Source organism: Alosa pseudoharengus, unplaced genomic scaffold, assembly GCF_046254945.1.
Source record: "Alosa pseudoharengus isolate Yale_2024_CS ecotype anadromous, Long Island Sound unplaced genomic scaffold, YU_APseudo_1.1 YU_APseudo_1.1_scf_14, whole genome shotgun sequence".
In the NCBI taxonomy this organism is placed as follows: Eukaryota; Metazoa; Chordata; class Actinopteri; order Clupeiformes; family Clupeidae; genus Alosa; species Alosa pseudoharengus.
This window is the reverse complement of record NW_027468609.1, coordinates 23,388,556-23,399,702: the sequence shown is the minus strand read 5'-3', so window position 1 is coordinate 23,399,702 and position 11,147 is coordinate 23,388,556. Positions and strand designations below refer to the sequence as shown.

The following is an 11,147-nucleotide window of genomic DNA, read 5'->3' as shown; positions in this document are numbered from 1 at the left end:
AGCATTAGAGTTTCCAAACACCTTTTTATAAGTCTGAAGTCTGTCCCCTCCACCCGACCTGTTAAAACCACGCCTACGAAGCCACACAATTGGTCCGAAAGCGTCAAAGAGCCAATCAACAGAGCCCAGCTTCTCGTAACATGCAACACATCCACACAGTTTGAAGCCTATGGGGTACAGAAGCACTAGGAATAGCTTGGTGCTGGAACCTTACCACCTCTCCGCCGTCAACGGACTCTTTTCTCCGCATACTTCTTCACTGAAATGTGTGTGTGTGTGAAAGAGATAGGAACAAAATGTGTGTGTGCGTGTGAGAGTGTATGTCTTAAACAAGTAAAGACAGGGGAATTACTCTGCACCATCGAAATATTTCAACACATCGCGTCTGCTGGAGGACTGAAGCCAGTGCGAGTGAATACATTTTAAAAGGAATGTCGATATTGTAAACAACTGCGAGGAAAACAGAGTGGCTGCAAACTGCAATAGAGTGACTCAACTCTCGATTTAATTCGAAAATTGTCCACGAGACAGTTCATTGAAGAACATCACATCAACGCACGTCAACCTTTGCAGACAAACACTGCCGAAGATTAATGGATAATTTGTCTTCTCAACTGAGGACATTTTAGTGGAATTCAGTTCACATCAGTATAAGGACAAATTGTCAAAAATCACTGGATTCCTATTTGCGCCAAAACCACTTTGGATTTGAGAGAAAGACTTTTGAACAAGCGAAATCGTTCGCTGATTAACTATTTTACATAATAGCGTTTATTTCTAATATCACTACATCTGGGATCTGGACTTGAATGAGCTTCCTGATGAGAGATCCAGTTATTCAAGGAACAAGTATGGCATACCATCCGTTTTTACCTCACCGGGGACCGGAATTTGCCATGAGTGCAATGTTGGGGCACCAACCTCCCTTTTTCCCGGCCCTGGCGCTACCTCCGAATGGCTCGCTGTCTCTCCCGGGCGCCCTGGGAAAGCCAATCATGGACCAGTTAATGGGCGCCGCCGAGACCGGCCTGCACTTCTCCTCGCTCGGGCACCAGGCTGCCGCAGCCCATCTAAGGCCTCTCAAAACTCTGGAGCCTGAGGAAGAGGTAGAGGATGATCCGAAAGTTCACTTGGAGGCGAAGGAACTTTGGGAGCTCTTCCATAAGAGAGGCACTGAAATGGTTATCACCAAGTCAGGAAGGTAAACAAAAGTTGTTGTGCCATTACAGAACATAACAATAACCGGTTTAGAATTACATTACAAAATATTTGTCAATTTTTGTTGACATTTCCGACCTGAATAAAACACTTCTGAGTGTATCGATTTATTGATTAAGTCCTGGAAATGCACGTCCGCCGAGTCACACACCGCATCAAAAATATTTTGCCACAGTTATTATAAAAATAGCAGGTAGCCTACTGTGTTATCTAATCTATACAACCATAGTACGTGTTAGTGCAAACATGCAAAGGATACAATTGCAGTTTAACACAAACTATGACCGGCCATGACAGCTTTCTTATAAGTTGGAATAGGCCTATTTTTTGTTTGAGTGAGCAATTGTAAAAAGTAAAATAATTAGACAAAACTAGGAGAAATCAACTAGGCCTATTACATAGCGCGTTTGTTTAGTTTTCTTTTGATTTCATAAATGTGCCAACTAGTGATGTTGGCACACCACTAATAAAATAGTGGTGTTTTATTTGGTGTTCTCTTATAATGCTGCTTTGATATTTCAATTTTGGCCAAATTCGTATATCTGTATACTGATCAGGACATTTATGTGCCGAATACGATGCATATATTACCTTTCTGAAACATTCGTCTTCCATAACTGGAATGAGTGTGCAGCTGGGCAATAATATCCAGCTTTTAAGGCCAAGATCTCTGGTAGAACTTAAGCTATTGTAGGTTACACAAGAAGCAGGAGGGCCTAAAGCTCCTGGACATATGTATTATTACGCTTTTTATCACATAATATATTTGTTTGCACACAAGACGATTTGGAGGAACTTGATGTCGGTTACACACAGTTGATGAAAACTCTTCTCTCTCCTCTCCTTGCAGACGGATGTTCCCCCCGTTCAAAGTGAGGTGCACTGGTTTGGACAAGAAAGCGAAGTACATTTTGTTAATGGATATTGTGGCGGCTGACGACTGCAGGTATAAATTTCATAACTCGCGCTGGATGGTGGCAGGCAAGGCTGACCCCGAAATGCCAAAGAGGATGTACATTCACCCGGACAGTCCGGCCACTGGTGAACAGTGGATGTCCAAAGTCGTCAATTTTCACAAACTGAAGCTGACAAACAACATCTCCGACAAACATGGCTTTGTAAGTGAAATGTTTATTTGTCAACAACTATGATTGCATTATTATTATTATTATTATTATTATTATTATTATTATTATTATTATTATTATTGTCGATGTTGTGATGAGACACTGCATCAAACATCAAAATAAATCCATCATTCAATGCTTTAGAGGCCTCAGACTATTGCATTGTCAGCATTTTTCGACAGGAAGCCATGTGGGCATAGCTGCATAACATTAGCTATAATTTTATTAATATAAAATGGTCGAAATCTTAGACTTGGTGTCATGCATGTGTTAACCCCTTGCGCAAACTTGAAAGCAACAGAGGTCTATGTTACACTGAAATATTTATTTGCAAGCAGTGACTTGACTGTGTTTTACGTGTGTGTAAAGTGAAAGTGTGCTTCTATCTTTAAAACCCAGCATTGTTTCCTGTCGCAGACGATTCTGAACTCCATGCATAAGTATCAACCGAGGTTTCACATTGTGAGAGCAAACGACATTCTGAAACTTCCGTACAGCACGTTCAGGACCTATGTTTTCCCCGAAACTGACTTCATTGCAGTTACTGCTTACCAAAACGACAAGGTGGGTTTAGGCATATGTTTGTTTTCAGTCAAATGTTTATAGAGTTGTCCTCGTTTTACATAACGTGTATGAGGAGATTTGCCCTTTGCCTCTAAATAACAAAAGCCTCTGTAATCCTGCAAAGAAACTGCATTCATGTCTCCAGTTAGTCTAAAACCCTTGGACATAATGCAGATGTTACATTTTTGTTTGAGTGTAGCCTATTTGCATTTGGTAATGCTTTAAGGAAAGGCCAAGTGAGGCCTACCCATTGCGTTAGCTATTCACGGGCCTCATCTACTGTAGTAGTGTGGGCAGACATCTCAGGAATGTATGTCTTACAGGTTATCTTAATTATATTTAATCACATGGGGTAGAATATTTGGCGAACTACCCACAGACTTTTTGAGTACTGCTGTGTCTGTGTGTGAGGGAGGGGGCAGGCAAAAACAAAACAGAGGAGAAACAAGAATGATTTGTTACAAAGGATTGGAGTTAAGCCTTAAAGAACACTAAAAAGAGTTGAAAATGACACTGAATGTTGATCACTTCAAGTGTTGCCTGTAGTCTCTTGCCGTGAATGCAAGTGTAATGGTCGGTTGGTTAATTATGAATTGGATGACAAGCACTGAATATTGTTTGGTGCGTTGAGCTCTGTAATTATGTCTCCATACGTTTGGGTTGGAGTCGAGGTGGAGAAAGAATGAGATTGCAGGGCGGGGAGAGGGAGGGAGAGAGCAAGAGAGAGAGAGAGAGAGAGAGAGAGTGAGTGTGTGTGTGTGTGTGTGTGTGTGTGTGTGTGTGTGTGTGTGTGTGAAGTTTTATTTTTTTTAAATGAGACTAAAATCTCATATTTCAGTAATTTAGTACAAGAATTAGGCCCATGACTTGAGAATGAAAGGGATGGAATTTGTAATTCAGCAAAAAATACATTAAATAAATGAAACATAGAAATTCTAGAGAGACTTTCAAAACTAAGACAATGTGATGAATTGTGTGTAGACATATCACCTCAACTGTCTTGTAATAGCACGTTCTTCACGTTTTTTATTCAAATTGATCGTTATGTTTTTCAGATAACACAACTGAAAATCGACCACAATCCTTTTGCTAAAGGCTTTCGTGACACTGGCAATGGAAGGCGAGAAAAAAGGTAGGCCTATGGTAGTTCATAGCATAGGATAAATCCACCACTTCAAAAACTACAAATTTATTTCTATGTGAAATGTAATGTATCTGCTTTTGGTTACAGAAATAAATAAACTGTTAACAGTGTGTAGGCTAATACAAATGCAATAGTGAGTAATGCTTTGTTATATAATCAAGTGAAACGTTAAATTGCCTGAATGCATCCTAGCCTACGTATACTATTGGTAATTAGCAACTGTCAACTGCTTTTTCAGCAATTGTTATTTTTTTCCCTTTTCTTCGGTGCAGGAAACAACTGGCCCTGCAGTCCATGCGTACCTATGAGGAGCAACAGAAGAAAGAGAACGGGGCGTCAGACGATTCTTCAAGCGAGCAGGCTCCGTTCAAGTGTTTTCGCCAGGCCTCTTCCCCCGCAGTGTCGACCGTGGGGCCACCAAATCTGAAAGGTATGCCTCTCTAACGACAGGGCAAGAAAATACACCCCATCTTGAGGTCATTGCAGACGCATTCCTAGAGTTATGCTGATGGGGCATACTAACTATTCAAGTCAAACGAGCATACAATCGAGATCCAGCAGTTTAAATCCAATGCAACGAATTAAATGCCATGCATTTTTTTACTGTTTGAAGTACAAATCCACGTGCATCAAACATTGTACGTGCAAAGAATTCTGAAAACCATATCCTTAAATGGGCCTTACCAGAAGACATAGGCCTTCTAGATTAATAATAAAATTAAGCGCAATAAGTTGTGACGGTCTAAAACCAAAGTGTGGAATGTGTATTTCAATGTTGTTAATATTTAAAATAGCGTTGGATATCTAGGCCTACGAATGTGAAGGAAGTTACTAGTCAAATATTCTGCAATAATTCCTGAACAGTTGCAGCAGCAGGTAGCCCAATATGTCAACTTACGCTAGGCATGGATAAGTGATAAATGATTCATGTGTTTTCAGATCCATCCATGCATTGTGTGTTTACCGGTTGATATGTGAAAGAAGAAACAACACTTTGAAACAGCTGTCAAATGCAACTCAAAATATCTTATATTTAGCCTATTGAAATGTTCTTTTTTTCTTCAAAGATTTTTGTGATAGCGATGAGGACAGCGACGACGAAAGCAAAGACGAACACTTGAAAGAAGGGCCAGACTCGAGTAAAATCTCTACCACTACCGAGGATGCAAAGGACCACGAAGCGAGCCCCTCCAAGGCTCACTTCATGGATACCGATTCCTCCTGCCGATCTCGGGAAAGTGCTGCGAGGACAGAGAAAAGTCAAGCGGACTCGAGGCAGAGCCCCATCACCGTTATCTCCAGCACGACTCGATCCGGAGAAGACCTCAAAAGTCCTACCCGTGACCACAGCAAACCGGACGAATGCAGCAGGTCTATCGGCAAAGACAGCTATCTACCCTTGACTGTACAGACAGACAGCGGCGCACACTTAAACCAGGGCCACTTGCACAACTTTGGATTTCCACCGAGTCTGGCAGGACAGCAGTTTTTTAATCATTTGGGTGGCGCCCACCCTTTCCTCTTGCATCCCAGCCAGTTTAATATGGGGGGTGCGTTTTCGAATATGGCTGCAGGGATGGGCCCTTTACTGGCAGCTGTATCCTCCGGAGGGGTGAGTACCATGGACACCGCGAGTATGGCGTCACCCTCGCAAAGCCTGACGGGAGCCCCGGGACTGCCTTTTCATCTGCAGCAACATGTCTTGGCATCACAGGTAAAAACCTGTTTATCTTCATTACCTTAAGCGCATAATGTTGATTATTGTAGCCTATGGTGCTATGCATACACAAAGCTATGCCTTGTGTATGCATTGGGCCATAGTGTTCTGAATGAGAAAAGTTGTGTTCTGAATTGTAAAAGTCTTTACAATGGTTCGGTTTTGAATGGGAATGCATTCCCATTAGCACATAACTAAATTAATCATTGGAGGAAAACATTTAAACTATCCAAGACGAAATGATTGTTGCGCAGGATCATTTAAACATCATACTTTGGGGCCATAACTGCTATATCTTGAGAGTTTCTATGGCAAAGATTCTCGTTTAGGCCTACTGTTGATGGAAAGTATTTTGTTTGTATTTGTAAATAGGCCTTTGAGTAGGCCTAGCCTATTAATTTGTGCGTAGAATGGCTAGGCTTTCATTCTTTTTTCCATAACCATTCACATATTTCCAACGCGTTGGGCCCATGTGTTAAGAGAGGGAAGGATTTGAACAATATGGAAGTTGTGTGTAGATTTGAGAACATTAATTATTTCGGCATTTAAAGGGGAAAGGCCTCGTATTAAAACGGTTCGCTGAAACGGGGAGGGGGAAACACCCAGCCTTTAAATACAGAACATATTCGAAGTTTCCTTTCAAGTCTCATTGCAAGCATAATGTTAATGTGGGTGTGCGTTCGCATGGTTCTGCATGGCTAAATTGCTTAGATAATTTTCGAGGAAGCATTGATAGCACTGATTTTACAGGATAAAGCTGGCATCTGCTGTAATGGGAATTAAAAGCTCCTTAATAAAAATCCTTAATAAACCACTTTCTCCAACTAAGTTACCGGGTTTTAGAAGGATCCGCTAGTTTGTTTAATCTATTATCGCATGACATGAGAGAGCTATGAGGCGAAGGTTCTCAGGTCTATGAACCTGTGAAGGTTCTGCACTTATGCTATAGCCTATATGCGTGTTGTAATCAAAGTGTCTAACTGCTTATCTGTCTGTCCGCAGGGCCTTGCGATGTCTCCATTTGGAGGCCTGTTCCCTTACCCCTACACTTATATGGCAGCCGCAGCCGCAGCCTCTTCTGCGGCTACCTCGTCAGTCCACCGCCATCAGTTTCTGAACGCAGTGCGCCCCCGGCTCAGATACAGCCCTTACCCTATTCCCATGAGCGTTCCGGATAGTAGCACTTTGCTCACTACCACCATGCCCACGATGGCAAGCAGCGCAATGGAGATGAAAGGAGATGGGATGGCCTCAAGCCCCGTGTCCGCGACCCTGGACTCGACCTCGGAGGTCACCAGCCGGTCCTCGACCATATCGTCCGGATCGGTGTCACTGTCACCAAAAACTTGTTCCGAGAAAGATTCCACCAACGAATTGCAGAGCATCCAACGCCTGGTCAGCGGACTCGACTCAAAACAAGACAGGCCTCGAAGCGTATCCCCCTGAGTGTCTTGTATTTCTTAGCTGATGTTGATGAAAATGACCAGGATGCTATGAGAACGCTGGTGCGGATGAGTACGACAGCGAATGCGGGTTTACAACACGGACATATTTAAAAAATTAAAAAATAAAGAAAAAAGTTTAGATTTTAAAATGCACTTTGGCAAAAATACGAAAAAAAAATACAAAACATCTATGTATATTGCTCTTTTGTTAAATTAATCAGTATCTTCGATTTTTCTGTTTTTGAATACCACACAAGTATTGAAACTGAACGGTTGGAGAGGATGTGACACATACATCGATTAAGTTGCTGCTGTGTACTGTCTATGGTCTATATCAAATTTAGGAAGTAACGAAAGCGAGTTTTATTTAATATGCACTCTGGATTGGTTATCAGTTTAGTTTTTATCCCTTTATCTTGTAAAGACTGCTGTGTTTGATATATGAATTAAATAACTATTTGAATCTTATAGTTATTGTCGTAAAGATGGGGAAGCTTTGCATGCCCTACAGAAAACCGCCTATGATTGATGTACCTCTAAGACGACCAAATTAAGATTACACTATTAAAGTCAACTGTACACACAGGGGGTTCACACTGCAATTAATATGAAACAAATAGGTCTTTGTAAGTTTCTTTCCCACGTGCTATTGACACTATTGAATTAATTGATTTGAATGCGATCAACGGTTCTAGGGCGGAAGTGAATGTTTATTAATCACTTTAGCCACAGATGACTTACCCTATGTTTACCTAGGTAAATCACAAAAGACATAGCCTAGGTAATGACATTAGTCGAAAGCATGTGTGTTCTTAGGCATCTGTCCTCACATTGCTTACCGTGTCTAGCACTAATTTAAATTGGGAAAAGGGAATCTGGAACATGATAGCAATGGCTATAATGTAAATACTGATATATACAAATATTTATGTAATTATTTCATATTGATATTGCGTGTAAATATAACGGAGTTGTTTGTTTTGGGGAAAATGTCCTTAATTTATTGTTGATATACCTGTGTAAAATAGTTTGTGAACTATTATCTTTGTTTATGCCACCCACATGTTCATCCTCATCCTCATCAAAATACAGATTTATCTGTTCCCGAACACACAGCTTTTTTTTTCCTTCGCAGACACAACCATGTGCCATCGTCCCATTCATTGTTGTCTCTGTGTTGAAGTGCTACTATTCAAACTGATTAAAAGCGACAGCACACTGCACCAATGGCTTGAAAATATTTAGATATTTCTTTAATTGAAAGAAAAAAACCTCTCGTCTGTGTGTTAAAATGAAAATGCTAATTTTCCCAATGTATACTGCAGCCTAAAAGCAAAAGTGCCGCATATCATTTAAGTATGAAGGTTTGTTTTCATTTGTTATTACAGTTCTCATCGGGTTATGTTGTATTCGATTTTTGTCTAGTTTACAACACCAACAATGTTTTCTTGAAAGTTTCAATAAAAATGTTAAAATGCAGTCTCCAAAATATGCTTTTCAGCAGAGAACAATGTCACTGTGGAATGCGTAAGGACTACTTGGTTCAGAACACGTGCTACAGTTTAAGATCCTATGCTTACATTTTAGTACGTGCTCATGTGAGCTGGTCGCCCTCTTCAAGTAATTTTTCTCAATAAAACAGTGTTAAGGTGATGCCAGCACGGATTCGGAAAGCTGACAATCTGTTAAATGTGTTGAACCATAGGTCTGCGCCATAAAGCCGGACTAGATTCTTGCTACCTTAACCTGCGCTGTATTAATTCTGTTGGAATTTGCTGTAGGTTGCAGGCCTACACAAATTAGTGGAGAGGCTAATCGTAATGTCTATTTAAGTCATTTCACCACGCCAATTAGGTGACGAGATGGCTAACTGTGTGATTGGCCTATGGCACAAACATTACCCAGAGGTAAAAACACATTTCTTAGAAAATGGGGATCAGTTTCAACAGGGATCTTGGTGGCAAAAGTCTCGTGTTTTTCTTGTCGAGAAGAGAAGTATGAGGGGCCTAAATGGTGAAATGTGAAAGGTGAAATGTTCTTGTCGCGAAACCATCAAAACCAGCGTCAGGGAAAGCTTCTCACTTTAACCTGTCATACCTGGAATTCCTGTCGTGGACACAGTGACTAAGACCAAGTATTTTTTTTCTGCAGAGTAGTAGACTATTGACTGTTTATTTCGACCGATGGGAAACTCAAAGAATGTAAAATAACTTGATTGCCTACTCTGTTGCGCCAAGAGTCATGAGTTTATCAAGCTCGTATCTTTATTTGTATACTGTATGGTTAATAAGTAACAATCGTGGCGCTGGAGAATAGGGGTAAACACTACGCAAACTATCTCAATTGCTCTGTCTATTGCTCACCTGGCGCCTTCGATATCTTACCTGATTTTATTACATGGAAGGCGACAGTGCGTCTGCAATAATGTTGGGAGGGAATTCTCCAGTAGATGTGTAAAACCTTACGCCACCCAGCGGATACAGGGCAAAGTACACGCCAAAGTGCAGAACAGATGATTACACTGGCGTCAGACGGGTGTCCTAATGTGGTCCATCAGACACTTGTGTTCATATCCTGGGCCTGACTTGAATCTATATAAGGCCTTCAAAACTGCCGGGTTAAAAACTCTGCTGTTTAATTGCACGCATGTCTATAGAGGCCACATTTTGGCCTATAAGAGTTGAAGACACACTGGACAAGGGTAACAGGACACCAATGTTATCACCTAGATAGGCCAAATGACAATGAATCAAGTTGTCTCATCCCGTGCCTTTGAGCTTACATGTCTACTCCAAAGTAGTGTGTGTGTGTGTGTGTGTGTGTGTGTGTGTGTGTGTGTGTGTGTCCATTTCGTAGGCTAACAATAAAATGATAGCACCGATTAAAATAAATAACTTCTCTCGCCCATTTCTTTGACATTATGTAAGAGACCACGTTTTAAGACGGCGCATTGCACTTTATACCACTTATCATTGCAGTAGCCTGACTAAAAACAGGTTAACAAAAACAACAACAATATTTTGTTCTTAAAAGCATCGCCATCGACAGTGAAGTTTCTGTAAATTGAAGTCGTAGAAATAAGAATTACGCAGCTCCAAAGTGCAGGAAAATGTACCCATATTTGCCCTCTATACAAACAAAGCAACATTTTCGCAGCCAAGGTGGCCTAATCTATTTGTTTATTCTCTCCTTGGTGTAAAAACTGCACTCGACTGTAACTTGTTTCCATTTTGAAACGGGTGTTTGTCTAGTCTCGATCAATCATTATCTTGTTTTACCAGGAACCTCAGAATACTTTGCTCTGGTAATTTTAGCAAGGTGGTGATCATTTTATATTCCCTGACGACTATCTGTGTCTGGTGTGCTTAATATTTATTTTGAAGAAGCCAAAATCGCTCCTTTATTGGCCGGATATAATGATCAAATCAAGCAAGGAATGCACGTGGCATTTGTGATTTAATGTCCCTTCTGCATAGTGTCATTATCGGGCGTTCCCAGAATTCTACTTTAATAGTCCTGGAAACTCCTCAGCTCAACTGATATCAGTTTCCTGTTAAGTAAGCTTAAATGAGGTCAAAGATTTAGAAAGCAAAGGTATTCTCGTATTATAAATTCGACAATAATGCTCTCCGTTTAAAAATGTAAAATAAAAAAGATGATAAAATAAATATGTCCGTGTCTGTGTTGTTCACTGTTTTAGTAACACGTATACAGGTAGCAAGCAGCTCTGCTGGATTTGCTTCATCTCAGGGCCTTACTCGTTCCGTTCTAAAGCCAGGGGCGCTCTGATGGTTCTTGGGTGCAATCGAAAAATTGCAATATCCAGTGTCAAATAACCAGCTATTTTTTCTAAAGTGACATTCAACAACTATCCACAATTTGACTTTATAATCTAATCTGCCACATAGATTATGTTAGGCTACATAAATTAT

At 40.7% G+C, this 11,147-nt stretch overlaps 1 protein-coding gene across 2 annotated transcripts; it reads left to right on the top strand.

Annotated features, from left to right (window-relative positions):
* The first annotated feature begins 200 nt into the window (after positions 1–200).
* Positions 201–8,694, top strand: tbx3a (T-box transcription factor 3a). 2 transcript variants are annotated; one of them, XM_076284245.1, is made up of 7 exons: positions 201–1,201; positions 2,069–2,336; positions 2,763–2,909; positions 3,965–4,041; positions 4,326–4,483; positions 5,121–5,767; positions 6,773–8,694. In XM_076284245.1, exons 1-7 carry the CDS (start codon positions 810–812, stop codon positions 7,214–7,216), a joined length of 2,133 nt encoding a protein of 710 aa, XP_076140360.1. In that variant the 5' UTR covers positions 201–809; the 3' UTR covers positions 7,217–8,694. The 2 variants fall into 2 exon arrangements, with proteins under 2 accessions (XP_076140360.1, XP_076140359.1); XM_076284244.1 differs by having other exon boundaries at positions 2,745–2,909.
* Positions 8,695–11,147: the final 2,453 nt, after the last annotated feature.

Coding starts and splice junctions, on each gene's coding strand:
- tbx3a (XM_076284244.1), top strand. CDS start 810: ATGAGCTTCCTGATGAGAGATCCAGTTATTCAAGGAACAAGTATGGCA. Junction 2,910..3,964: donor CTGCTTACCAAAACGACAAG/GTGGGTTTAGGC, acceptor TATGTTTTTCAG/ATAACACAACTGAAAATCGA. Junction 5,768..6,772: donor AACATGTCTTGGCATCACAG/GTAAAAACCTGT, acceptor GTCTGTCCGCAG/GGCCTTGCGATGTCTCCATT.